General features: G+C 37.8%; 1 protein-coding gene across 32 annotated transcripts in view; it reads right to left on the bottom strand.

Moving 5' to 3' along the window:
* Positions 1 to 27,643, bottom strand: part of PTPRD (protein tyrosine phosphatase receptor type D) — a 1,411,192-nt gene that overhangs the window by 5,521 nt on the left and 1,378,028 nt on the right. For all 32 annotated transcript variants that reach the window (XM_064381700.1, XM_064381675.1, XM_064381734.1 and 29 more), the window contains 6 exons: positions 15,052 to 15,337; positions 14,457 to 14,635; positions 13,723 to 13,849; positions 12,323 to 12,448; positions 5,013 to 5,167; positions 72 to 207 (listed from right to left, as the gene is read on the bottom strand). In XM_064381700.1, the coding sequence (XP_064237770.1) occupies positions 72 to 207; positions 5,013 to 5,167; positions 12,323 to 12,448; positions 13,723 to 13,849; positions 14,457 to 14,635; positions 15,052 to 15,337 (1,009 nt within the window). The remainder of the gene's footprint in view (positions 1 to 71; positions 208 to 5,012; positions 5,168 to 12,322; positions 12,449 to 13,722; positions 13,850 to 14,456; positions 14,636 to 15,051; positions 15,338 to 27,643) is intronic.

Below are 27,643 nucleotides of genomic sequence, written 5' to 3'. Positions count from 1 at the left end.
TGGGCTCCAGGAAGTCCTGGCTAGCAAAACGTAGGCTCTTGAGACGTGAAAAATGCAATTGATTTTCTCACCTCTGTCTGTACCATGGCTGGCCGTTGTGTTCTTAACATTTTGACAGTCTGGAAGATATCTACCACTCCTTCATATCTCATTCTTTCCAAAACAATGCTTAGTGTTATGAAGACTCCAGTTCTTCCAACGCCAGCGCTGCGACAATAACAAAAGCATCGTTACTGGGTGAGATGCGCACAGTCTTGGCCACATTTGCTTGGGGGTGGACATACTGCTACCGGCTTCCACATTCCATGTTTCTCCACAGCATGGAATGTGGCAGCTCGTAGCAGAATGTTTAGGAAAATGTGGCATCGTATTCACCAAACGATTACTCTTGGGACAGTGAGTTATAACAGCATGTGATAGTGAAAGTGGAGTAATTAGGAGTAAGTCTGATAAAAGTCTTTTCAATAGGGACTTACTCCATTTTAGAAAGACCAAGGAAACATAACAAATGAAAAAAGAAAGGGTAAACAACATACAGGTTCATATAATTCATGGAGCTTCTAAAATTTAGAACTTGCCTCCTTAACGTCTTTAAAGTATGAAATAATTCAGAACAAGGTGAATAAATCTGGCATCTTCAACTTTTCTAGGACTTTATTCAGTTTTTATAGTTACGTAAAATACATATGTGATGCCCCATAACCTAGACATATTTGTTTATAACTATTCAAATGTTCACGTTGGGTTTATTATGAGAAAGATTCTATAACAGGGTGTGTGTGTGTGTATATATATATATATATGTATGTGTATGTGTGTGCGATTTTCACTTTGTCTTCAGGAGAGTTTATGATTATCCTGTAAGTGTATGTATAGAGGAAGTAAATACTACATTGCTTTCTTATTTCTTGAGACTTAACAACTTTCATCAGATTCTCACAGGGCTCTCTAATCTTAAAAAACAATGGTTAAGAGCCACTGATCTCTAAACTTATCATCTACCATTTTTACATGATCAGCAACTGAAACCCTCCGATCCTTTCCACCACATTAGAAAGGTTTTGAGTTTCTCTCTGCTGTCTTAACTGTTTTAAGATAATTCCAGAATCTTCACGTCAACAAGAAAGAAAACTAATTCATAGCTTTTGTGCACTTAAGCAGGAAAGCATCTGGAAGTTGAGGTAATGAGGAAAACAGTGAATAATATGAAAAATCCCTATATTTTTGGATCCAAATTAAAGAGCATGTGTAACACTTGGGCATGGGTCGTAGAAAATAGATGGATTCATTTACTGGAGGATGTGGCTGACAGGCATATATAAATAGTGTGTCCCTTTATAAATGGGATTTCTACAGTCTAAACAGAAATGTTAAGTGAGCTTTTAAAATCCATGGGCAGACAGTCTTTAAGAAGTGATTTAAGATGTCCAGCAGCCGTGAAGCCTTTTGTTAAGATGAAGCAAATGACCTTGAAGGTCCCTTTTAACCTTGAAAGTCTCTTTGTTGAATGGTCTGGGTACTCTAGAGTCTATCTTAGCCTGATTTGATAAGTCGAATGTAACAAAAACATTGGGTTTCTGTCTTTCAAAAAAAGAATGGACACTGGACTTACAAGTTTTAAAGGTATTGGTTTTATCATCTTAGTTTAACAAGTTGTAAATAAGAAAAGTATTTTCAGAAGTCTTCTATGGATACATATATAAGGTATATGAATCACAAGTCATAGCATTATACTAAAGAGAAATTTAAATCATTTTATGATAAAAGCAATGAGAACACATATGCAAAAACACATTTGGTGTACCTATACATATGAGGATGCCTAAAGCTAAGAATAGGTGGTATTAAATTAAAAAGATACTCTTTTCCTAAGAGATTATATTAGAAAAGGTCAAATTAGCATTTGGGCAAATTATGAGTAAAGTCAAAAGAAATATCCAGATAATTCAGTCCCAATATAAAGCATCTAGTTTGCCTAAAGACAGACATAGATTGTTTCATTGTGCTATACCTTATTGAGCTTTGCAGATACTGAATGTCTGTGTCAATCTTGCACTGAAGAAGTATATTGGTGCCATTTTTCCACCAGCACATACTCAGTTTCTGTCACTGTGTGGCATTTTGGTAATTCCTGCCATATTTCAAATTTTTTCATTATTATTGTATCTGTTATAGTGATCTGTGATCAATGATCTTTGATGTTACCACTGTAATTGGTTTGGGGTGCCATGAACCATGACCATAAGACAATGAACATTTAATTGATAAACGTGTGTGTTATGACTGCTCCACCAATCAGCAGTTTCCCCATCTGTCTTTTTCTCCTCAGGCCTCTTGCATGAAACAGCGTCGTTGTGAGTGCAAAGTTTTGGAAGGAAATTAAAAGTGCTACTCCACCGAACACAGGAAGGATAAGGAAGTAGAACAGCTTTCCTGCTGATACGAAGAAAGTTTTAAAGGTCTGGATAGAAGATCAAACCATTTACAACATTCCCTTAAATCAAAGCCCAGGCCAGTGCAAGGTAAGTAAGGAAGTCTCTTTAATTCTATGACTGAGGAGCCTGCAGAAGAAAAGTTTAAAGTTAGCAGAGGTTGGCTTGTGAGGATGAAGGAAGGAAGCCAACCCTATAACAACATAAAAGTGTGAGGGGAAGCTATAGCAAGTTATCCAGAAGCTCTAGCTAAGACAAGACCATTGATGAAGGTGGCTACATTAAACAACAGATCGTCAGTGTGGATGAACCACATTATATGGATGAAGTTGCCATGTAAGACTTCCATAGCTACAGAGGAGGAGTCAATACCTAGCTTCGGAACTCAAAGAACAGGTTGACTGTCTTGTTACGGGGTAATGTAGCTGGTGACGTTAAGATGAAGCCAAAGCTCATTTACTGTTTTGAAAATCCTCAGGCTCTTAAGAATTACAAAAAATATACTCAAGTGAAGGGAAGAGTTATACATCCCTCACTTTAAGTCAAAAGCTTGACATAATAAGGAAGGCACATCGAACAGCAAGACAGGCTGAAAGCTAGACTTCTTGTTCCAAATAGTCCAGTTCCATAAATGGAACAAGAAAGCATGGATGACAATACATCTGTTTACAGCATGTTTTACTGAATATTTTGAGACCTACTGCTCAGAATAAGAGATTCTTTTCAAGATATTACCGCTCATTGACAACATACGTTGTCACCCAAGAGCTCTAATGGAATGTACAAGGAGATATGCCTGTGAGCACAATACTCATTCTGCAGCCCAATAGATCAAGGAGGAAACTTTCAAGTTTCATTTAAGAACTACATTTTATAAGGCAATTCCTTCTATAGATAGATAGATAGTGATTTCTCTGATGGGTCTGGGCAAAGTAAACTGAAAATTTCCTGGAAATAATTGTTAAGTACCTTTGTGAGTGAGTCACTGGAAAGATCAAATTATCAACATTAACAGGAGTTTGATTCTGATCTCATGGATGACTTTCAGGGCTTCAAGACTTCAGTGGAGGAAGAAACTGCAAAAATGGTGGAATAGCAAGAGAAGTGGAGCATGAAGCTGTGAGTGAACTGCTGCAGTCTCATGATAAAACTTGAATACATGAGGAGTTGCTTCTTATAGACAAGCAAAGAAAGTGGTTTGTCAGGATGGAATGTACTCATGGTGAAGATGGTGTGAATACTGGAAATGACAACAAAAGATTTAGAATAGTATATAGACAAGAGAAAAGCAGCAAGGTTGCAGAGGAATGACTTTAATTTTGAAAGACGTTCTACTGTGGGTAAACTGCTATGAAACAACATTTCATGCTGCAGAGAAGCCTCTTGAAAAAGTCATGTGAAGTGGCAAACTTCATCATTATCTTTTAAGAAATTGCTACAGCCACTTCACCCTTCAGAAACCACGACCCTGATTGGTCGGCAGCCATCAATATCAAGACAGCACCCTCCACCTCCACCAGCAAAACAAAATTAGAGGCTCAGAGAACGGTAAGCATTTTTTAGCAATAAAATATTTTTTAAATTAAGGTAGGTAGGTGGAAAACCAAAAAATGTATGTGACTCCCCTTACTGTGATATTTTCTTGTGGTGGTCTGCAACTGCACCCCTGTAATATTTCTGAGGTATGCCTTTATTATTTGATTCCTTGTGTCATTTCCTCCATGCTCTTTGGTTGGTTTGTAGAAGATTTTTAATAACTCAATAATTTTTCATATGATATAACATGTCTGAGAAACAAAGGATGCTAGAAGGAACTTTAAACATCAGGTAAGATAACTGAGATCCAGAGAAACTTCCCATTAAGACTGGAATACGGATATGTTGAGATCCTACCTTCTATGTCATTAAGAACTATGCTTTTGATGTGCTAAAGAAAAAAAATATATTTTTTAATAAACTCTGTGAAGAGTTTCACCATAAAAGGTTTAGCGATTTAGATAGCAGGCTGCTAGAACTCTCTATTAGTTTAAATAAAAGTAAGTAAGTGGATTCTTTTTGTTTAGAAGGTTTTTGCATAGCAGTTTCCAAAAACACTAAATTTATGGTGAATGTCTGAACCATTTACTTGCTATTTCTATTAACTTCAATGACTTGAGTTATAAAATGCTATAGTAACTGTTGAAAATAATTAACTTGAAGGTGCTTCATTTTCTGATATAGCAAGAATTTTCAACCAAATTGCATTTTTAACTGAGGTACCACAGTAAGCACTTATTGACGACTGGCAAAAATTAGTATTGCCATTAACTTTTGATAGCTATTCATGGGTTTCTCACAAAGACAAACGCAGGAGAAAGAGAGTTATCAGTGCATTGCTATGAAAGCAAAAGCAAATACGAAATGCATAACAGAATTATTACTGGGGCGGGTACCAACAATTCCTGTTAAGGTCAAATTGGTAATTTTGGTTTGTCTTATAAGAAGCAAATTTTGGGAATAAACATTTTCCTTTGATTATTTTCACAGTTATCACTGCTTTAATCACAAATGGAAAGTCAGCATTCTTGAATTGTAACTTACCTGCAATGGACTGAAATGGGTCCATCTTGGCCAAACTGCTCTTTTGTTTTATGGACTTGGCCGATGAAGTCAATAAATCCTTCTCCGGACTTTGGCACTCCTTGCTCTGGCCAGTCAGTGAACTGGAACTGCCTTACTGTTCGAGACTGGCCGTCCTTTGGAAGGAAAGCCACATACCCAGCCACAAATGAAGATGCCAGGAGGATTTAGCAAGCGCACAGACCACAGGAGCAATCAATCAATCATTTTTTTTTCCCCAAAAAATAAAAGGGCAGAAAAAGTTAGGAACATGTTTAACTAACTAGAAAAAAAGTTTTAATTATGTTTGTGTCTTATCTGTTACGAACACTGTGCACACTCACTCACATACCTTTAAATCAATCACAAATTTGCTTTCACAGCACCCAGTTAAAAACCGGGTTCTCCATTAGTAAATAGTCACATAGCTCCCCTATTAGCAAATGCTTCTGAGACCCAAAGTTTGGGTTTGTAACCATGTTTGCATTCCTTCCAAACGGAACATACATATATATATATATGCCATTTCAAAAATTTCATAATCTAATCACTTTGTAATATTGAAAGGAGCACCCAGGCATGTCATCCAGAGTAGAGCTTTTGCAGCTGTCATGATAACTTCACATCTGCTGTACTTACGTATTTCTAACATTGTCAAATGACAAATAGTGACATTTAAAGGATCTGACACAAACCCAGTAGTTGCTGTTAACCTAGGTGCCCCCCCTCATTTCTCAGAAGAATACAATTTCTAGTCATGGCAGGGGACATAGCATGAGCCATGTGACTGTGCTGTTAAGTGGGAAGTAAAGCATCCCTCAAGGAGACCAAGGACTATTAGCAAACAAATGCCCTTTTCTGAAAAAGAAAGAACTCTCCTTGGCTGACCACAGGAATTGGCAGTCCGTGAGGGGCTGCAACATAGATAAACCAAAAGGCAGAAATCAAAACAAAGCCAGATGCAAGAGGAGTCTTTCTTTTATAGAGTGATTAGGTAAAACTACTCTGACTCGTGAAGTTTACATGGGTTGAAAAGAAGCCACTAAGCCACTTCTGGAATTTTAAGGCGTTTCTAGACACACAAGAAAAGCAGCAGGGAGCCTCTGTTTACAGAAACAAACAAACAGGAATAATACATTTGCCCATCAACCTTCTCTTCTGATCATCAGCGGAGACAAATAATCCAAGCCTAGAGGGACTGATCTCATTTGAAGAGGTCCTACTCCCAAATGCTCTCTTCTCATTAAAGAGGCTTCCACTTGTTCCTCCTTTCTGTTTTTGTTAACTAACACATCTTCCCCCGTCATTCACTCATATTGAGAAAAGAGAGGGTCTCAACATGAGATGGGCACTCATCAACTTGCCTGGTGGTTTTCACAGGCACATGGCAGATTCCTGACTGACATTATTTGGAGATACACATAGGAAGATGACACTAAGTTTGCGGGAATCCTGAGAAATAGAGAAAACTACTTGACCCCATAGCTACCTTGTGGATGGTTACCATGGAAGCATGATTTACTTCCCTCTGTTGCTGGAAAAGATTTGGAAAGCACAGGAAGGAGAGCCAGAGGCTAGGTAACACAGATTTATTCTCTGAATGTCCGGGGGATTTCATTTCTGACTACAGTTGCTGTTATGTGTGCAAATGCCTTCTATTTGGACAAAAGATCAACTGACTTTGTTTAAAGGTCACCTGCTTAACAATGCTGTAATTTTCAATACAGAATTTCATATCCAGCCAAACTAAGCTTCATAAGTGATGGAGAAATAAAATCCTCAATAGACAAGCAAATGCCAAGAGATTTTGTCACCACCAGGCCTGCCTTACAAGACCTCCTGAAGAAAGCACTAAATATGGAAACGAAAAAACCAGTACCAGCCACTGCAAAAACGCAATTGTAAAGAGCATTGACATTGTGAAGAAACTGCATCAACTCACAAGCAAAATACCCAGTAGTATCATAATGACAGGATCAAATTTATACATAACAATATTAACCTTAAATGTAAATGGGCTAAATATTCCAATTAAAAGACACAGACTGGTAAGCTGGATAAAGAGTCAAGACCCATCTCACATGCAAAGACACACATAGGCGCAAAAAACAAAAAAGCCAGGGTTACAATTCTAGTCTCGATAAAACAGACCTTAAACCAAAAAAGATCAAAAAGGACAAGGAAGGGCATTACATAGTGGTAAAGAGATCAGTGTAACAAGAGCAGCTAACGACCCTAAATGTTTATGCACCCAATACAGGAGCACCCAGATTCATAAAGCAAGTTTTTAGAGACCTACAAAGAGAGTTAAAGTCTCTCATTATTATTGTACGGGAGTCTAACACCCCAGTGTCAATATTAGATCAATGAGACAAAATGAACAAGGATATTCAAGATTTGAACTCAACTCTGGACCAAGCAGGCCTAACAACAGACATCTACAGAGCTCTCCACCCCAAATCCACAGAATATACATTTTTCTCAGCACCACATTGCATTTATTCTAAAACTGGCCACCACATAATCGGAAGTAAAACACTCTTCAGCAAATGCAAAAGAACAGAAATCAGAACAAGCATTCTCTCAGACCACACTGCAATCAAATCAGAACTCAGGATTAAGAAACTCAAAACCGTACAACTACATGGAAACGGAACAACTTGCTCCTGAATGCCTACTGGGTAATTAAAATTAAGGCAGAAATCAGTGAGTTCTTTGAAACCAATGAGAACAAAGACACGATGTACCAGAATCTCTGGGACACAGCTAAAGCAGTGTTTAGAAGGAAATTTATAGCACTAAATGTCCACAGGAAAAGTGAGAAAGAGCTAAAATCAACACCCTAACATCACCATTGAAAGAACTAGAGAAGCAAGAGCAAACAAATTCAAAGTTAGCAGAAAACAAGAAAAAAGATCAGAGCAGAACTGAAGGAGCTAGAGACACTAAAAACCCTTCAAAAAATCAATACATCCAGGACGTGGTTTTTAAAAAGATTAATAAAATAGATATACCGCTAGCCAGACTAATAAAGAAGAGAGGGGAATCAAATAGAAACAATAAAAAATGACAAAGGGGATATATCACCACTGATCCCAGAGAAGTACAAACTACCATCAGAAAATACTATAAACATCTCTATGCAAATAAACTAGAATATATGGAGAAATTCCTAGACACATACACCCTCCCAAGACTAAACCAGGAAGAAGTCAAATCCCTGAATAGACAAATAACAAGTTCTGAAATTGAGGCAGTAATTAATATCCTACCAACCAGAAAAAAAAGCCCAGGACAAGAAAGAATCACAGCTGAATTCTACCAGAGGTACAAAGAGGAGCTGGTACCTTTCCTTCTGAAATTATTCCAAACAATAGAAAAAGAGAAAGCCCCTGCCTACTCATTTTATAAGAACAGCATCATTCTGATACCAAAACCTGGCAGAGACACAAAAAAGAAAATTTCAGGCCAATATCCCTGATGAAATCAGTGTGAAAATTCTCAATGAAATACTGGCAAACTGAATATAGCGGCACATCAAAAAAGCTTATCCACCACGATGAAGTTGGCTTCATCCCTGGGATGCAAAGCTGGTTCAATATATGCAAATCAATAAACATAATCCATCACATAAACAGAACCAATGACAAATACCACATGATTATCTCAATAGTTTTTGCAGAAAAGGCCTTTGATAAAATTTAACACCTCTTCATGCTGAAAACTCTCAATAAACTAGCTATTGATGGAATTTATCTCAAAATCATAAGAGCTATTTACGACAAACCCACAGCCAATATAATACTGAACAGGCAAAAGCTGGAAGCATTCCCTTTGAAAACAGGCACAAGACAAGGATGCCCTCTCTCACCACTCCTATTCAGCATAGTATTCTAAGTTCTGGCCAGGGCAATTAGGCAAGAAAAAGAAATAAAGGGTATTCATTTAGGAAAAGAGGAAGTCAAATTGTCTCTATTGGCAGACAACATGATTGTCTATTTAGAAGACCCCCATGGTCTCAGCCCAAAATCTCCTTAAGCTGATAAGCAACTTCAACAAAGTCTCAGGATACAAAATTGATGTGCAGAAATCACAAGCATTCCTCTACACCAATAATAGATAACCAGAGAGACAAACCATGAGCAAACTCCCATTCACAATTGCTACAAAGAGAATAAAATACCTAGGGAGACAACTAAGAAAGGATGTGAAGGACCTCTTCAAGGAGAACTACAAACCATTGCTCACGGAAATAAGAGAGGACAAAAACAGATGGACAAACATTCCATGCTCATGGATAGGAAGAATCAATAGCATGAAAATGGCCATACTGCCCAAAGTAATTTAGAGATTCAATGCTATCCCCATCAAGCTACCATTCACTTTCTTCACAGAATTAGAAAAAAATGACTTTAAATTTCATATGGAACCAAAAGAGAGCCTGTATAGCCAAGACAATCCTAAGCAAAAAGAACAAAGCTGGAAGCATCATGCTACCTGACTTCAAACTATACTACAAGGCTACAGTAACCACAACAACATGATGCCAGTACAAAACCAGATATACAGACCAATGGAACAGAACAGAGGCCTCAGAAATAATGCCACACATCTACAACCATCCAATCTTTGACAAACCTGACAAAAATAAGCAATGGGGAAAGGATTCCCTGATTAATAAATGGTGTTAGGAAAACCAGCTAGTCACGTACAGGAAACTGGATCCCTTCCTTACACCTTATACAAAAATTAACTCAACTCAAGATGGATTAAAGACTTCAGTGTAAGACCTGAAACCATAAAAACCCTAAAAGAAAATCTTGGCAACACCAATCAGGACATAAGCATGGGCAAAGACTTCATGACTATAACACCCAAAGCACTGGCAACAAAAGTCCCAACTGACAATTGGGATCTAATTAAAGAGCTTCTGCACAGCAAAAGAAAATCATCAGAGGGGGAGAAATTTTTTGCATTCTGTTCATCTAACAAAGGCCTAAAATATTCAGAATCTACAAAGAAATTTACAGGAAAAAAAATAACCCCATCAAAAAGTGGGCAAAGGATATGAACAGAGACTTCTCAAAAGAACAATTTATGTGATCAAAAAACATATGAAAAAAAGCTCACTATCACTGGTCATTAGAGAAATGCAAATCAAAACCACAATGAGATACCATCTCATGCCAGTTAGAATGGCGATCATTAAAAAGTCAGGAAACAACAGATGCTGGAGAGGATGTGGAGAAATAGAAAGCTTTTAAACTGTTGGTGAGAGTGTAATTAGTTCAATCATTGTGGAAGGCAGTTTGGCAATTCCTTAAGGATCTAGAACCAGAAATACCATTTGACCCAGCAATCCCATTACTGGGTAAATACCCAAAGGATTATAAATCAGTCTATTATAAAGACACATGCACACGTATGTTTATTGTGGCACTGTACACAATAGCAAAGACTTGGAACCAACAAAAATGCCCATCAATGATAGACTGGATAAAGAAAATGTGACACATATACACCATGGAATACTATGCAGCCATAAAAAAAGAATGAGTTCCTGTCCTTTCCAGGGAGACAGATGAAGCTAGAAACCATCATTCTCAGCAAACTAGAACAGAAAACCAAACACCTCATGTTCTCACTCATAAGTGAGAGCTGAACAATGAGAACACATGGACACAGGGAGGGGAACAGCACACACCAGGACCTGTTGAGGTGTGGGGGGCTAGGGGAGGGATAACAGGAGAAATACGTAATATAGATGACGGGTTTATAGGTTCAGCAAACCACCATGGGACGTGTATACTTATGGAACAAACTGGCACATTCTGCACTTGTATCCCAGAACTGAAAGTATAATTTTTTGAAAAAAGGAGAAGACAGGAGCAACAATAACAACATCAAAATACTGTATTCTCAAGTTCCAGTTTGCTTCCTAAACTGAGAAGTTGAGATTAGAAACACTCCAGGAGCACAAAGAGCAAATGTGGTAGCTAAGAAAATTACACAATCACAGGGAGACAAAAAAATTTTCCACTTTCAACCTTCTTTTGTTTTTTTGTGATCAGATTTAAGTTGGGCATGTGTGGGGTAAGGCATCTCTGCCATTGGTGGGGACTGGTCCCTTGTCTTTATCACCAGGAACAGTTGGTGAGTTTACTCAAAATCCACTTACTATTTTCACTCACATACCTAGCTTCAAATTCTGAAAGAGCTTGATTTTTCTGGGGCAGATCACCAAGACATGCTTGCCTAGGCAACTCACACTGGAAATCTAGAGACTTAACTGCTGCCTTGAATGCAGTCACCTTCAAAATAGTTAATAGGACTTTCTGGAATTAACAGGTCTGTCACCTAGGCCGTCCCTCCTGCTAACTTGAGGTTAGCAATTTCTCTTTCACTTAAGGTCAACAGCCAGGGCCAGGCTTTGGGGATTAGTAGACTGTCTCCAACCATAAGTTTGGAGAAAGCTGCTTTCCAGGAAAAACAATGGATCAAGTAAATAGCTCTACCCTGGAGTTTTATTCAACCCACCCACTATGACAGTTCTAAACACAAGGCAGGTCTTTTAACTGACCTGGTCTCCCTTAAGCTGTGTTTGTAATCACGGGTTGAAAGTGGCCAAAGGCAAAGATATTAGAGTTTATGCACAGAACATCTTACATCAGGGCTGAAACTTGGACTCAACAATCCAGATAAGAAATGCAGAATGAAAATTAGCCAGCAAGGGTCGTGGGAGCACAGCTCTCATGGACAGACACATTAGCACACTGAGGAATAAACCATGCCAGGAATCAAATTAGAATGTGCAAAGCTTGTCAGATTTTTCTGAAGAATGCCATTTGCTCTGCAGTTTCAAAATCATACCAAATTAACCTCTGGGTCCGTATGACCTAAAGGGCTTTGCAAAACAACAACATATTTACAGCCTCAAGTAATGAAGAAGTCAAAAAAGCTCCAAAGAGAATGAGCTGAGAAGGTGAATGTAAGCACAGCCAACCAATCAGTAAACGCGTCCCAATACAAACACTCACCAAGTGCATCCCCAAGGTTGAGCTGCCAGATGTTATGTTTGAATGAAAGCCAAACTTAGGTTTGTGAGAAAGCTTGCCAGACAGAGGAAAAGTGACTCTTACATATTAAAAAAAAAAAAAAAAGTTCTCCAGAATGAGTGATTTCTTTTCTCTTTGGGACAATGGTCAACTGGCAAATGCTTCTCCCAGAGAGAGAGGTATATCTTACACTGCTTCTCAGCTAATGGTTAAGAATTGAAGACTGTGCCAACTTACCCTGGCATCTGTGACCTTGAATTCCCTCAGGATATACTGTGGCATGTTGTACTCAGCCATGGGATCCACAACAAAGTACTGGTATCTTGCAGACCTTTCTGCTGGCCAGTATTGGTGACATTTCTCCTAAAAGGAGAGAAGATTAATGTTAAACTTTGCAAGGTAGGAAGAAGATTTTGTATATAATCTGCTATTTACCTATGTATCTAATTTATTTCTCCCATTAATAAAATTTCTAAATTCAAGGTAATTCCAATTGCATATGGCTCACTTTCTCTTTGAAACCATGAGCTCCCTGAGAATAGGGAAACCTTTTGGTTCAGTATTTGCCCATGGCATCCAGCAGAGTACCTGGCAGATAGTAGCTGCTTAATATACACGAGTTGAATACTTTGATAGGATAAGCATCTTCATACCTACAAGTTATCCAAGTAATTACATCAGTCCTTGGACAGTGCTGGTCATGACAATAATACACTGCACCACCACAGCATTCTTGCACCACTGTGGTTTGCAATGAAGAGAACCACCAGTCTGAACACACAAAGAAACCTCTGAATTGATTTGTTCCAGTCTTTCTTGTCAAGGAAACAGGGGCCCAGGTCATTTTACTGGCTTGGCTAAACCCTGCAGTCAGTGGCCACATCAGAGTCAGTCAGTTACTTTCCTAGTCTGATATTCCTTTTGCTCTCTCTGGGGGCTCTAAAAGTTGGGCTTTAGCTGCACTTCTACTATGTAATTTACACAAAGAGAGGATTTATCTGAAGCAAATACGAAAAAATGCTTACATCAAGTGAATCTAAGAGGTGTCTCAAAATAATATTAGGTCATAATAGTACAGTAGTATTAATAGTAGATACCTTAAGTATTTCTAATATTATTTTATGCATATTTCCGAAAGAAAAAACACATTTAAAAAAAAGGGGATCTGGGATTACCAGATTATATCCTTAGAAAAACTCTGTAACTTTCCAACACTTTATTCAATGGGGTGAAAGGTAGGCAAGTAAGAATTCGCCTCAGGAATAAAAGTCAAAGTGCCTTTATATGGGGAGAAACGATGGTACATTTGTTTGGGAAACTCGAGCCTGTCCAGAATAAAAGGAAGTAAGAATATGTTGAGAGTCAGATATAAGTCACACAGGGACGACTGCTACTCATTCATCTCTAAGCTTGTGCCACACTGCAATCAAATCACTGGATCTTTCTTTAAAACACACAAATTTAAAAACTTCACGTGGCTTTACAAATTTAGAAACTGACAAGGAATAATGGATGGTCTAGATTGTGTCCACAGTACACTGTATGCCAAAAAAAAAAATGACTCTGGCAAAAGAGTTATTAGAGTCTTCGTTTCTCCACAGAGTAAATGTCTTATGGAGGCCACACACCACACTTACTCTGCCCATTTCACGCAGCTTGGTGAGCATCACAACGATGGTGGAATTGTGTTCCCACAGCATCCGCCAGAAGTCTTCGGTGGTCTCTGCCAAGGGCCCCTGGGTAGCGATGTACGCTTTCTGTTGTCTGAATTACAGAGAATGAAAAGAATGTGTTAAAGTATTTAGAGAACATGGAAAAGCTCACACCTGATATGCAAATATCAACCTCATAATAAAAAACGAAAACATATTATTAATGCAACTGCAGTAAATTTCCACGAAGATTATATAATCAAATGAGAGCATTTAATACATTTTGGGGACTCTGTAAAATAAATTGCTTGTTAATATTATGATGTATGTCTTTATTATTTGACTTTTAGTGCAATGCTAATAGCTCAATTTCATGTGTCATACAAATCACTTAAGAAACACTTAGATGTGCAGCTTCATTTTCTAGAAATTACTCTCAATCTATTAAATTTCTGAAATATGGTACAAAATAGATTCTTTATTAACTCCTTGCAAATCCAATTGGCTTCTGAAAGAAGAGTGCAGAAGGCCAGATTAAACACTTCATAACTATTGCTTCTTACTCCTACCCAAAATAATAAAAAACAAATACCAAGGGACTAAATGCTGACCTATGCAGAAAAATAGCTTTGAATGGAGATGAAATTTATTCTGGTTATAAAACTAGGGCACATGTAACTATCAAGGCTTTGGGTAGTCAGAGGAGCAACAGTAGATACCTGTATCCATCAATAAAACTGGCATTGATGTAATCAGATCCTTCTACTCCACGGATAGGCTGCAGGCATACCCTTGTGGATTCATATGGCATAATATTAACAAGGCGATTTTTGAATTTATTACATGGAAGATTGGCACTGATAAATCTTGAGGTGTGAGCTTTTGAGCTGGCTAGACGCTGTTGAATAGAAAAAAGAAACCAACAAAGATTATTTTCACTATGGTTTAAATACAGTGTACCCCAAATTTCCCTTTTAGATATAAATCTTTTGTTTAAAGTAAATGGCGATTCAAATTGTACTGCTTTTCACATCTACGTAATTACTCCCTATAGCCTATTGGATTTTTATATATTTTTTGAAAGTATAATCTCTCAATTTAAATTAGGAGACAAAAGGGCTCAAGGTATTGTTATGAAGCTAAGAATAAAAGAAGAAAAGGAGAGGCATGTGTTTTATAATCAGACACCTGAGGGAAAGGTCAAATTAATTCTGGACTTCACAAATTTGAAAGGTTAAGAAAGTGAAGGGACAACTCAAAGACAAACCCAGAACGACTTGCTCCTGAAGAACCACATCACATCTAATATCTTACCTTAAATTCAAGCTCCATTCCTGTGACATTCTCTCCTGTTTCTATTTGTGTCAGCTTCTGAATGTAGGCATACAAGTTTCTAGCTGGCACTTCGGTATTTCCACAAGTCACTGCTTCTAACAGTGCATCATGGATAAAGATGTATTGGTCTTCTGTTTGAACCATGTAATTCCTCTGGGCTCTCATTAAAGTTACATGACCATAAATATCTACAGTTTTTTCATGCTTTATTCTTTCTAACATGGCATCTATGACGATGAAACAACCAGTCCGGCCAACTCCCGCACTATGAGGAAAATAGAAAAGCCAAAATAAACCTATCAGAAAAATCAATACGAAATAAAAGTATTTTTATTATTCTTATTAACTAGACCTTACAGCCATTACTTCTACTCAAATAGCTATTGTGATGACTTTGTAATACTTTAAAGCCAAAAATATTATCCAGGCATCATAATCAGAGGGCAGGGAACAAAAGACTGAGTGAAATTAGTTTAGTTTTAAAATGTAAAAAATATTAAATCCATAATCACTATATTTCTTGATCATGCAATAAAAGTGGACATTATTTTGAAGTCTTTTCAAGTGGTGAAAAAAATACAAACATTTAGTCTATCCAAATTGAGAAGATACTTTTATATATTGGTCCAGATCTGACTAGGCTATAGTTTTTACAAACCCTCTCAGTCTATTTTAGTTCTATGTACAAAATATAAAGATCGTTTTTACAATCTCAAGCTAAACCTCACCTATTTCCTATTTATCATAACCCTTCAGGCTGAGGACACTTATGTGTCAAATATGGTCAATCCAAAATACTTTCTCCTCCTGATCACACGTGTTTATCAGGCTGGTAATCAACAGCAACAGGTATATATTACCACCTTAGCAAACCGGCAACAGACAGCCTCCTTCATTTGCTACTCGCCATCTTTCCTATCATCTGTGTATCTATGTATTCATTTGTCCATCCATCATTATCTATCCATTTCTTCATTCAATGAACAATGAAGTACTCTGCTAAGTGAAGTAGGGGATACAGCAATAAAGATGACTTAGATGCTATCTCGAAAGAGCTCAGAGTGTGTCAAAGGAACATAATACTTTATACACAGCTATTCCTAATACAAGAAAGAAAAATGATAATTAGTTTTGTGTATGATGTGGCATTTGAAGTAGGACTTGAAGGACAGGAAGGATGAGGAATTAAAGATGCTATAGCATGAAAAAAAGATGGATGGCTTTTGTAATCACACTGCTGGCTCTGGGAGCTACAAGTGAAACTTTTCATAGGTCTGGCAAGTCACCAGTGCAACGAAGATACCAGAATTCCAAAATGAATGAGTTAATGCTCACCAGGGTGCCTGTCTCAACTGAAATGGCAGTTTCTGTTTGGTGTCAAGTGGCTGCAAGGCAGTAAGAGTGTTTTTTTTCTTAAACAAAATAATATCTTTATTTAACTGCTGAACAGTGTGTATCAAAGCTAGCTTCCATTCAGGAGCTCTGTGGTTTGTAGACTGGGCTAACTGGGAATCTGATATAACCAGTATTTTAAAATAGCTTACCCTTTTATGTCCTGTGCCAGAGGGCTCCTGAATAATGATGCTAAGACTCCAATCCCAAGTATAAATGCACACATTGACATGATATTGATACATCTTGCAAAAGCTTTCTGAAACATTGTCTTAAGATGACAGCACATACCTTAGCACAGACCAATTCATTGAGATCCATGAAGTCTCATTTTATTTAGTTGGTTCTAAACAAGCCTGTTAGATGGCAAATTTTCCCTGACATTCCCCTTCTCCCAGGTGGTTTTAATCACCCTTTGCCTCAGATCTCTTGGTGCCCTCAAATACCCCTCTTCACTATAGTTGTAACTGAATTATTTTATTTAGGGTAGCCATCCATAAACAACAGCAATCATCTTGAGAGCAGGAACTGCATTAAAAAAAATGTGTGTGCCCTACACAAAGCATACAGTAAGTGTTCAACAGTGTTTGTGAAATAAGTAAACAAATTAGTGACTGCCTTGAGAGGCCTCCAGTAATGGGCAGTTCATCCTGGTAAGGTAAGCCTACATAGGAAGCAGGACCCTTCAGTCACTGCAAAATCCTGCGTTTGACAAGGGTATGGAACTAAGTAAGGACTATCTGAGGACTGTTCTGCATAGGGTTTGATTGGGAATAAAGAGATAGGAAAATCACTCTGTAAGTAGTGTGTTTGCTGGTCTCCTGATATGCCATTGAATTGCAGTTAAACCCAAGTCAGACTTAACCTGGAAAATATGTGTCTTTCTGGGTTTCTTTCAAACCCTATGTTTGGCAGGTCCCAAGACTCTGAGTAACATCTTTCATTCTTTCTGTGTTCTTTCTAAATTGTCTTCATTGCAGCTGTGCATCGTTTCTAATTGGACACAGTTTTATGCCGTTCTTCCCAATGGAAATCACACTGTAAACCTTGTAACTGAGCCCTATAGATCACGTCAATTCTAGATAATGGCAGGACTATTTTCTCAAAATATGCATCAGGGACCATTCAAATGTGTGGATGATGCATGGTTCTATACTCTGGCAGAAAGATACTACAGGATCTTGAAAAATTGGTAGGAATAACTCCAACTCTAAACAGTGTCAACCTTTTCATAATGGTGATTTTTTTATCAAAAAAATAAGGGAAAAAAATCAAATATGTGTATGAGTCCAAATCATGAATTGTTGGATGAAAAGAAATAACGGAGGCTATGATTTGAACAAAACCTGTTTTTTTTTTTCCCCCGAAAACTCAAAATACTGTTAACTGCCTAACCTTGCTATTCATATGGCACATAGGGAAGGAGCTGACCTCTGGAACTTAACGTGTTACCTTTCTTCTATGGTGAGTAATTCTTGAGGGACTTCTTAAATATTAAATGTATGTTTTAGTTTGAAGCGAGACCATAAGGTTCAAGGTACTTCTTCAGATATCAATGGCTGTGTGTCCTTGACAAAGTCACTTAACTCCTTCCTTATTTTCCCCTATTTCCTAAATCATGATAGTGACAATTAACTCTCATTAATTTTCTACTGAGTCTAATTATCCAGTAAGTCGTAAGGCCAAATGAAACGTACCAAGTGTTTGCAAACATAATGGAAGAATAAGTTATTTCTAGGTACAAACTCCATTTTAACATTCAGCCTATAAAGCTGACGAGAAACAGGCAATGTAATGCTGGGAAAATTATGATAGAGTTACTTCCAAAACATTTGAGATTTGGCTTTTAAAATCTTGCTTTCATCTACTCTCTCAAGCTGCTCTTCCTTTTCTCTGCCTTCTTTTCAGTAAATGTGCCTTATATCTCAGGAGCTGTCTGCTTTCATATTTATCTTCATGGCAAATGAGATGGCAGTCAAAGGCCTTCCTACCACAGTGCTTGGTGCCCAAGAGGCATTCAGCAAATGTTGGTTTCCTTTCCTGTTCTCTGACTCACAATACTGGGGAACTGCCCTGAAGTCCTACAGTCATCCATGCCATGCCTGGATGGCAGAGCAGACTCAAATGCAGGTTCTGAGGTGTTAAAATTTAGCACCCTGTTCCCAGCACCCCTATGGCTTCACAATGTTTTCCACCATTTAGGGCAGCAATCATTGACAAATATGGTGACTTTCTTGCAGCCTGCTCTTCTGTAATACTCCGTTAGCAGCATTTGACTCTCCCTAATGCAGGTTCCTTGAAAAGGCTTTTATCCTTGGTTTTAAGGACACTAGTCAAGGGAGTATGGGAAACATCAGATACTCTCTTGGGGTTAATGGTAAGAGGGGTGGAGACTGTGTAATTACTCCATACACAAAATAATCCAAAAGAGGTAGTATACAAAATCAGCCCAAAATAACTGTATCATGATCCCGTATCATGGTTCTGCTAACAGGGTAGAATTCCTACCACATTTGAAACTGAAATCAAAGATGAACTCTAAATGTCATCTTGAGAAATCGACTGGCACCCGTTCACACTGTGCCTCAGTATGTTTCCTTTTTTTTTTTTTTGACTCCAATGCTAATTGTCTACCTGCTTCGCTGGATTCTTCCATCTGTATCAATTTCTCAGATTACATATCTCTGTCAGTCCCCAAAATGTGGATCATGCCCCCAAAGTTCTGTCCTTTCTCTCAGTAGTAGTCTCCACAGGATTCCTAAAGTGATGGCTCTCTTTTTCAGCACAAGTGGAGACTGGTATTTCAAACTGTCTTCAAGTCCAACAAAAAGATTCTAAGTTTAATCAGCATCTTCTCCTTTCATATCTGCTCCTCCCACTCTCAGGCTCTCCTTGACACTTACTTAGGTTTAAAATTGAAAAATCATCTTTTAGTCTGTTTCTGCCTCTTGCCCTGCACAATAATAAATTATAAAGTGCTATGGATTCAACCTCTACAATTTTCTTCTGTTATCCATCAGTGGCGTGCTAGAGCTAGCAAAAGCCAATCTTCACATTTTCAGGGATTATTTGCTGAAATAAATATATTAAAAATAAAGGTGATATTCAAAACTCATCATTCCTTAATTGTTTCAAATTATTGTATGCTCTTCAGGTGAAAACATCATATACAGTAGTCTCCTTTCATCTGTGGTTTTGACTTTTCTGCAATCTCAAGCTACTTATGGTTAACCATAGTCTGAAAATATTAAATGGAAAATTCCAGAAATAAACAATTAAGTTTTCAGTGATATGCCTTTCTGAACAGTGTGGTGAAATCTCATGCCTTCCCTTTCCATCCAGCCCAGGATGTGAGGCATCCCTTTGTCCAGTGTATCCATCATATACAGGCTGCCTGCGTGTTAGTTACTCAGTAGCCACCTTGGTTATCAGACGGACTGCCATGGCATTGTAGTGTTTGCCTTCAGGTAACTTCAAGTTACTTAATGCCCCAAAGTGCAAGAGTAGTGATCCTAGCAATTTGGATATGCCAAAAAGCAGCTGTAAAGTTATTTCTTTAAGTGAAAAGGTGGAAGTTCTCAATAAGAAAAGAAAAGGAAATCGTATGCTAAGGTTGCTAAGATCTATGGTAAGAATCAATCTTTATATGTAAAATTGTGAAGAAGGAAAAACAAATTCATGATTATTCTGCTGCTGCACCTCAAACTGCAAACGCCACCGCCACAGTATGTGATAAGCACTTAGTTAAGATGAAAAAGGCATTAAATTTCGGGTGAAAGACACGAACAGAAACATGTCATGACTGATGGCAAGTTGGCTTGGTACTCTCCGGGAATTCAGGCATCCACTGGGGATCTTGGAACGTATCTCCTAGGGATAAGCGGGGAGTACACTAATGACGTGATACTGGTCACATCTCTCTAGTGACCTCATGTTTGTAGCTTAAAATCATCCATGGGAATATTTACACCAAAGAAATCAGCAAATACTACTTTTTTTCTCCCCAGAGAGTATGTCTTTACACATTTACCAGCATATATGACAGTGCTAAAGTACCCATTCCCACCACCCAGGGACAAACAGGAAAGTGTTCCTTTCTTTGTTCTTCTATCCACATTTGTTGTATTTTCATAAGACTCTGTCACCTACTATTCCAGACATTTACTAAGTGTCTACCATGTGCTGAGACATCGAAGAAGAAGTTAGCAAAACAAATGTGATCCTTTCCTGTTGGAGCTTACAGTTTAGTGGGGGAATCTGACATTAAATAATCACATGAAAAAACATCTAATTACAAATCTGAAGCGTTGCTGTCAGGCAAATGTGCAGGATGCTGGCAGAGCATCTTTAAAGAAGTGACATTGAAACTGAAATCTGTTATGGGCTGACTTGTGTCTTTCTTCTCAAAATTCACATGTTGAAATGCTAACCCCCAGTGTAACTGTATTGGACACAGGGCCTTTAGGGAGGTAATTAAGGTTACATGAAGTCATAAGGTGGGAGCCCTAATCAGATAAGATTGGTGTCCTTGTAAGAAGAGGAAAAGACATCAGATTTTTTTCTGTATGCATACACAGAGGAAAGGCCATGTGAGGGCACAGTGAGAAGGTAGTCATCTAAAGCCAGGAAGAAAGGTCTCTCCTGAAACCAACTCTGCCAGCACCCTGATCTTGGACTTCTGGCCTCTTGAATGGTGAGAAAATAAATTTCTGTTGTTTAAGCCATTCAGTTTCCCATATTTTGTTACGGCAGCCCAAGGAGACTAACACAATACCTAAAGGTCAAGTAATTGGTAAATAAAGAGGATGGAAAAGCTTTTGAAAAGATACCCTAAAAAAAGTGCTAGAATAGACAATAGCACATTTCTGTAACTAATGGAAAGCCATCAGCTGGAAGGCAGTGAAGGAAAAAAAGGGCTTGTTCCACATAGTTATTTTCCCTTTTAAGGACTGCTTATATCATTTTGATTAAAATTAACCACATCAACAGCATTTACTTAGAATAATCCTGCCTTACATGTTTCACAGGTTATCCTTCTGACACGGCTCATCTATTCTTGAGTTTATTTGGATTCATCTATTGGTTGGCTGGAATAGGTCTCTCAATAATGCTTTATATAACATATGCATGGATGCTATTATTTCTGATGCCTTATATATCTGAGAAATCCTTTATGGGTTTTCTTTTTTTCCTTTACATATGACCAACAACTTGGTTTTGTGCAGGATTGTTGGGCTCCAATATTATCTCTTCATACACTAAATATACTGCATCACGGTCTTTCTTTTTACTTTGAAAAAGTCATAGGCCCATTTGGTTTCTGGTCTTTTAATAGGAATTTTTGCCCCAAGTAATTGGCAGTTGTTTCTCTAACTAACTTGGAGGTTCAAAAATGTCATCTAGATTTGCCTTCGGCACTGATCTCAAGATTAAAACAGCAGGGCCCTCAGGTAATATTTTTATTGTAAGATTCTTGACTGTCCCTCAGCACTAGTCAAATTAAACATGTTTCATGCTTTCCCACCTCTAGACGTTTGCTAGGCTGGACCTTCTACCTCCTCCTCATCTGCAGACATGTACCTTCCTTCAAGATTCACCTCAACTGCCGCATCCTAGGTCAACATTTCCTTTTGATTTATTCCTCCCTGGATTCTGGACAATGTATAACTATTTTTTTCAGAACCTGCCTTACTTTTGTTTTGTTCTCTGGTTATTATCCTTATGCCAGCTGATGCTGTCCTCCAGGGAACAGACAACAGCTTTGTTGTCTCTACTGTTCGTTTGGCAATTTCCACGCCAGGGAAACTGAAGGTGCTCTACTCGAGTGACAAAAAGAAAAAAAAAAGTTTAAAGATATGAAGCCTTCTCCCTGATCAATAACACATACGGAAACATTCCCCAAACCCCCTAGCATGGGAAAATTCCTGTGATACATGTTTACAAAGATAAAGGAATCCTTATAATTTTATGAGATGCAAACAACCTGTGCTTATGCTTCACTCCAGTTGCTCAGAAATAACAAACCTCAGGCACTATTTTTTTTTTCTTAAGAAACTGAATGTTGAAAATTCAGAGCTTTTAAAAGTATGCCAGCCTACTTTTGTTTGAATTTCTAAGTTCCCATAGCAGCATATATTTATTTTGTTTCCTTCTTCGATTTACTTTTTTTTTTTCACCCATCAGGTATCTGAGTGCAGTGCACCTCTCAAAATGAAGGATTGTAGTTCTAAAAGCAAATGCATTTTTCTTTGATCCTGAAAAACTCAGCTCCCCATTGCAGTGATAATGACGGAACCCTATTTAGTGCTGTTTGTTTTTCATCATTTCAACAGCCTTCAACTTGAAACATGGTAAGAACAGCAAAACTGATAAACCACCCTTATTTTTATCTGTTTTCTGTCAGAGTAGTTGCCAAGCACTGAGACAGATTTTTCTAAATATCTTTTAAAAAAAAGGAGTGCATAACCCTGTGCTTCAGGCTGAGGCCAGCACAATATGGTACATTTATTATGTTACAGAAAATTCCAGCAAAAAGAGAACAGCACTTTTAAATCAAGTCTAGCATTACACTGGTCTCTGTTATCCCTAAAGTCAAATCAACTTTTTAAGTTATTTTTCAGTGAGGAAAATGATTCCACTAATGAGAATCAGAACACAAATAAACTCTATATTTGTTTAGACTTCTGCAGCAAACCAAATTATTGCTAAACTTTAGTGTTTTTTTAAAAAAATTCAGTGACTGATAGACATTCCAGTGTTTACAAGCTAAAAGACTATGCAATCCATTAAACAAGTATGCCTACTAGGAAATTGTTATTACTTCAATATTATCATTCATCCAGTTACAACATTTGTTTTCAATTTCTAAAAACATGATTGAGTTAGTCCCACGAGTTGAAACTTGCTTAATGTCCCGTGATGTGATACAGTAGTAATGTGCAAAAAGAAAAAATTAAGAGGCATACGGGGACTGTTTTATGCTAAAGTCATTCTGGAGATGTGTTTAAAAGTTGGCTTTTTTGATTAATGTGGTGGAGTTATAATACCGACCCTTTACTGGTACTTCACTGATCTGGCAAAGAAAGACAAAAGAATTAGGAGATCTCACAGATAATTTAGTTGGGTGCAAAGACAGTAAAATATGGACTAAAAGAATCATTGTGAGCATTTTGTACATATGTCAGCTCATAATTTGATTAGATATTATACTTCACCTATCAGAATGGTATTTATGAACTACAAGTATTTGACTTCTATGGGAATAGATTGCGTTTTATGACTCAGGTTTATGAGATTAATTAGGTGACTGTTCTAATAAAACGGTGATGTGACTCTGATGAGGCTGCCATTTTGAAACTCTCTTTGCTAAATATCAACATTTAACTTTACATGCAGATATTGGGCATCTCTACAATACTGGGGTTCTCTACAAAAAGACCCACAGATAGTTTAGTTTCTCCTAGCATCTCTTCTACCTAGGATAACCAGAAAAATTATGTTAATTTCTTTGACAAAAATATTCACCTGTCTAATTAACTTTTATATATTGCAAAATTAAAATTAAAAAAATTTTTCAACAAATTGTCATGGAAATGCAGTCAAATTTATCCATGCTATTCAATATATACTATATACCTATAACAATTAAAATATAGTTTTTATAGTAGTTGTTTCAAGGGGCAGTTTTGCAATGTTCATTAACATTTTAAATGCATATACTCATTGACACAGCACCTCCAATTCTAGAAATCTAGCATGGAGGTCTATGTACACATATGCACAAAGAGAGGAGAAAGAGATTTTATTGTAGCTTATTGACATAGCAAATTAACTTGGTGAAACAATCGTTATGGCTAGGGAAATAGTCGAACAAACCATGGTATATCAATATTATGGATGCAATGTGGCAATTAAAAAGAATAGGGTGAATCCCTGTATTGACCCCCTCCAAAAAAGTTTCTAAGACATTGTTAAGCCTACTTAAACATATTGCAGAACAATATATACATATATAAAATACCGCTTACATTTTTTAAAATGTCCATTCTAGATTATATACCTCTATTTGTACACATGTTAATGCACAGAACATGATCGGAAAAGATACACAAATCAGAACAATATTTCTGAGAAGAACTGGCAATGGTGGCAGTACAGATGAACTTTCACTTCCGTTGAAGTGTTGTTTTTTTTGTAGTTTTTTTTTAACAAAGACAACATAATAATGGAATTAAAAAGAAATATAAAGCAATGGGTAAAAAGTTACTATAATAAATATCATAATTAAAGTTCCATAGAGAGTTGAGGCTCCAAAGATACAGAGAGAAAATACGGAACCTAATTAACTCTAGCTCAGGAGTACTGCCTTGCTCAGTGATGGATTCTTAGAAGTCTGGGTGATGTTGGCAGCTCCTTGCAGCCCAGACTTAATCCTGCCATCTGGTGCTGGCTTTTAAAGAGTGGATTTCACAAAGTAAGAGGATACAGAAGTTATCATAGGAGAATGCTTGGCAAAGACTTAAAAAAAAGAAATCTAGTGTTAGGGAGATGACCCAGAGCCATGATCACTCTAGGAAGGTAAAATGCTTGGGCGGTGTCTTCTGAGGATCAAAGGAACTTCACATTTCATCAACAGAGAAGGGGCAGAGACTACGCACAAAGTTCCCAAACTGCCTGATAAATAACCTTGTATATAATACTGAAAGGTCAGGGATGAGCTACCAGATTACATCCCCTTGGGCATTTTATTTTTCCGTGCCGGGTGAAAAAGTAATGTCTTAAAAAACCAACACTCCATCTCAAAAAAAAAAAAAATCCACATGGGCCTAATATTATTATTATTATTTTTCAAACATGTAGACTCAAACTAAAATCTTCCGAAGACTTCTGCTTGATCTTGGCTTTGTCCCAACATTATCTGCTGAACACATTCCCTATTATTCTTAAAATGGGATTCTCATGATAAATTAGAAGGCTAATATGTTCGCATAAAGAACACCTGAATATGCCGCAGCAGGTCTCATTTTACAGATGGATAGAACAGGCCATTAGGCATGGATAGAGCAGACTCAGCTGGCTCTGATAATTGGTAGTTGACTTGAATCTGAATAGAGGTCAATCGAATGAAATTTAGAGAACTATATCATTCACACAGAGCTTTTCCTTGCAAACCGTATCAGTTCGGCCCATATTCTAAATTCTGTTTAGAATGACACAAAATTGCCCACTTTTTGAAAGAGGAGACAACCATTTCCCAGGCCTGCCAAGTAAAGCTGTGTGGATTGTATACCGCTCAAGACTAAGGAAGTTACAATCACAGAGACTACATGCAATGTGTGCAAGCTGCTCGGTCCACACAGCAGGCTTGTCATTAGCAATATAAATGCTATTACTCCTGATTCGGTTAAGCAAGATTCAAAGAGATGAGCCACTGAAAGGTACGTGGAGGGTGTTCGAAGTTCAGCACACTTTATTTTTATTATTTTGTGAGGCATATCATCATTTTCCCACACGGACAAGATTTTAGTATGTACGCAAATGCACAGAGTTTTTCGGTTTTGCTTTTTTAAAATGCTATTATCTTTATTTAAACAAAGATAGTCCAATCGTTTGGAAGGCTCTAAATGCATGGTTCCTTGTTTTGTTTGGTCCTTTTGTTTGACTCCTGCAAGCTTCTATTAGGCAGTGAGAATCTCAATCTCAATATAATCAATTTACCTACTGCCTTAAAAACGGGCCTGCTTTGATTGTTTGCATCACCCTACCAACGTCCAGCAGGCCTTTGTGTTGGTTTTGCAGAGGCCTGTTGCTATGGCTTCTGATCTGGCTTCTTAAACTCATGGGTTTCTGAGTTACGATTCAGTATGCCTTTTTTTCTTTTTCTTTTTTTAATAGGGAGTCTTTTTTTTTTAAGACGGAGTTTCGCTCTTGTTACCCAGGCTGGAGTGCAATGGCGCGATCTCGGCTCACCGCAACCTCCGCCTCCTGGGTTCAGGCAATTCTCCTGCCTCAGCCTCCTGAGTAGCTGGGATTACAGGCACGCGCCACCGTGCCCAGCTAATTTTTGTATTTTTAGTAGAGACGGGGTTTCACCATGTTGACCAGGATGGTCTTGATCTCTTGACCTCGTGATCCACCCGCCTCGGCCTCCCAAAGTGCTGGGATTACAGGCTTGAGCCACCGCGCCCGGCCAATAGGGAGTCTTACTCTGTCGCTTAGGAGGCTGGAGTGCAGTAGTGCGATCTCGGCTCACCCTGACTTCCACTCCCTGGGTTCAAGTGATTCTCCTGTCTCAGCCTCCTGAGTAGCTGGGAAGCACATGCCACCACACCTGGCTAATTTTCTTTATTTTTAGTAGAGATGGGGTTTCACCATTTTGGCAAGGCTGGTCTCGAACTCCTGACTTCAGGTGGTTTGCCCACCTCAACCTCCCAAAGTGGTGGGATTACAAGCATGAGCCACTGCACCTGGCCAGTACTGCCTATTGCCTCTTCTAACCTTTTTGCCTACTCACATTTTTTTTTTTTTTTTTTGAGATGGAGTCTTGCTTTGTTGACAGAATGGAGTGCAGGTAGCGCGATCTTGGCCCACTGCAACCTACGCCTCCCGGGTTCAAGTGATCGTATTTTTTAAATATGCCTTTTTTTAATTAAACAGTAAATTGAAAAATTTAATACCTTATTTAGATTTCACCAAAACTTAGAAGTTTAGGATCATTGCTAAGTACTCCTTATTCTTTTTTTCACTTTTTCATAACCTTGCTATTGTAATTATAAGGTGCTGGAATCAATCAGTGCAAAATGTAAAATGGGATTCACCTTCTCAAACAAATGCAGTAAAATAATAGCAAAATAAGCAGAAAAATGTTATGTGATACCTTCATCCACTGAAATAACTATGTACCATGACTGCTAGCAGGAATCCTACAAGATGGATGAAAATATCATGAAATAACACCAATACAAAAAAAATAGTAGTAAGGTTTCTAATTTTCAGTTATAAATTGCTATCCACATAAGTGAATTTTCTTCTAATCTGCTTCAAGACAAAGAATTTTCTTTTTCCTTTCTCTACTAATCATTGAACTTTACTTTCTAATGAATTTTGAGCATCTGGGCCTTTGATCTCCTTGAATACAGGTACTATTATAATACTAAGGTTTTCTTTGTTGGTTGGTTTA

Source organism: Aotus nancymaae, unplaced genomic scaffold (genome assembly GCF_030222135.1).
Source record: "Aotus nancymaae isolate 86718 unplaced genomic scaffold, 86718_ANA_hifiasm-v0.15.2.pri h1tg000003l, whole genome shotgun sequence".
NCBI classification, from domain to species: Eukaryota; Metazoa; Chordata; class Mammalia; order Primates; family Aotidae; genus Aotus; species Aotus nancymaae.
Note: the sequence above shows the minus strand (reverse complement) of the source record. Positions and strands in the feature narration are given on the sequence as shown.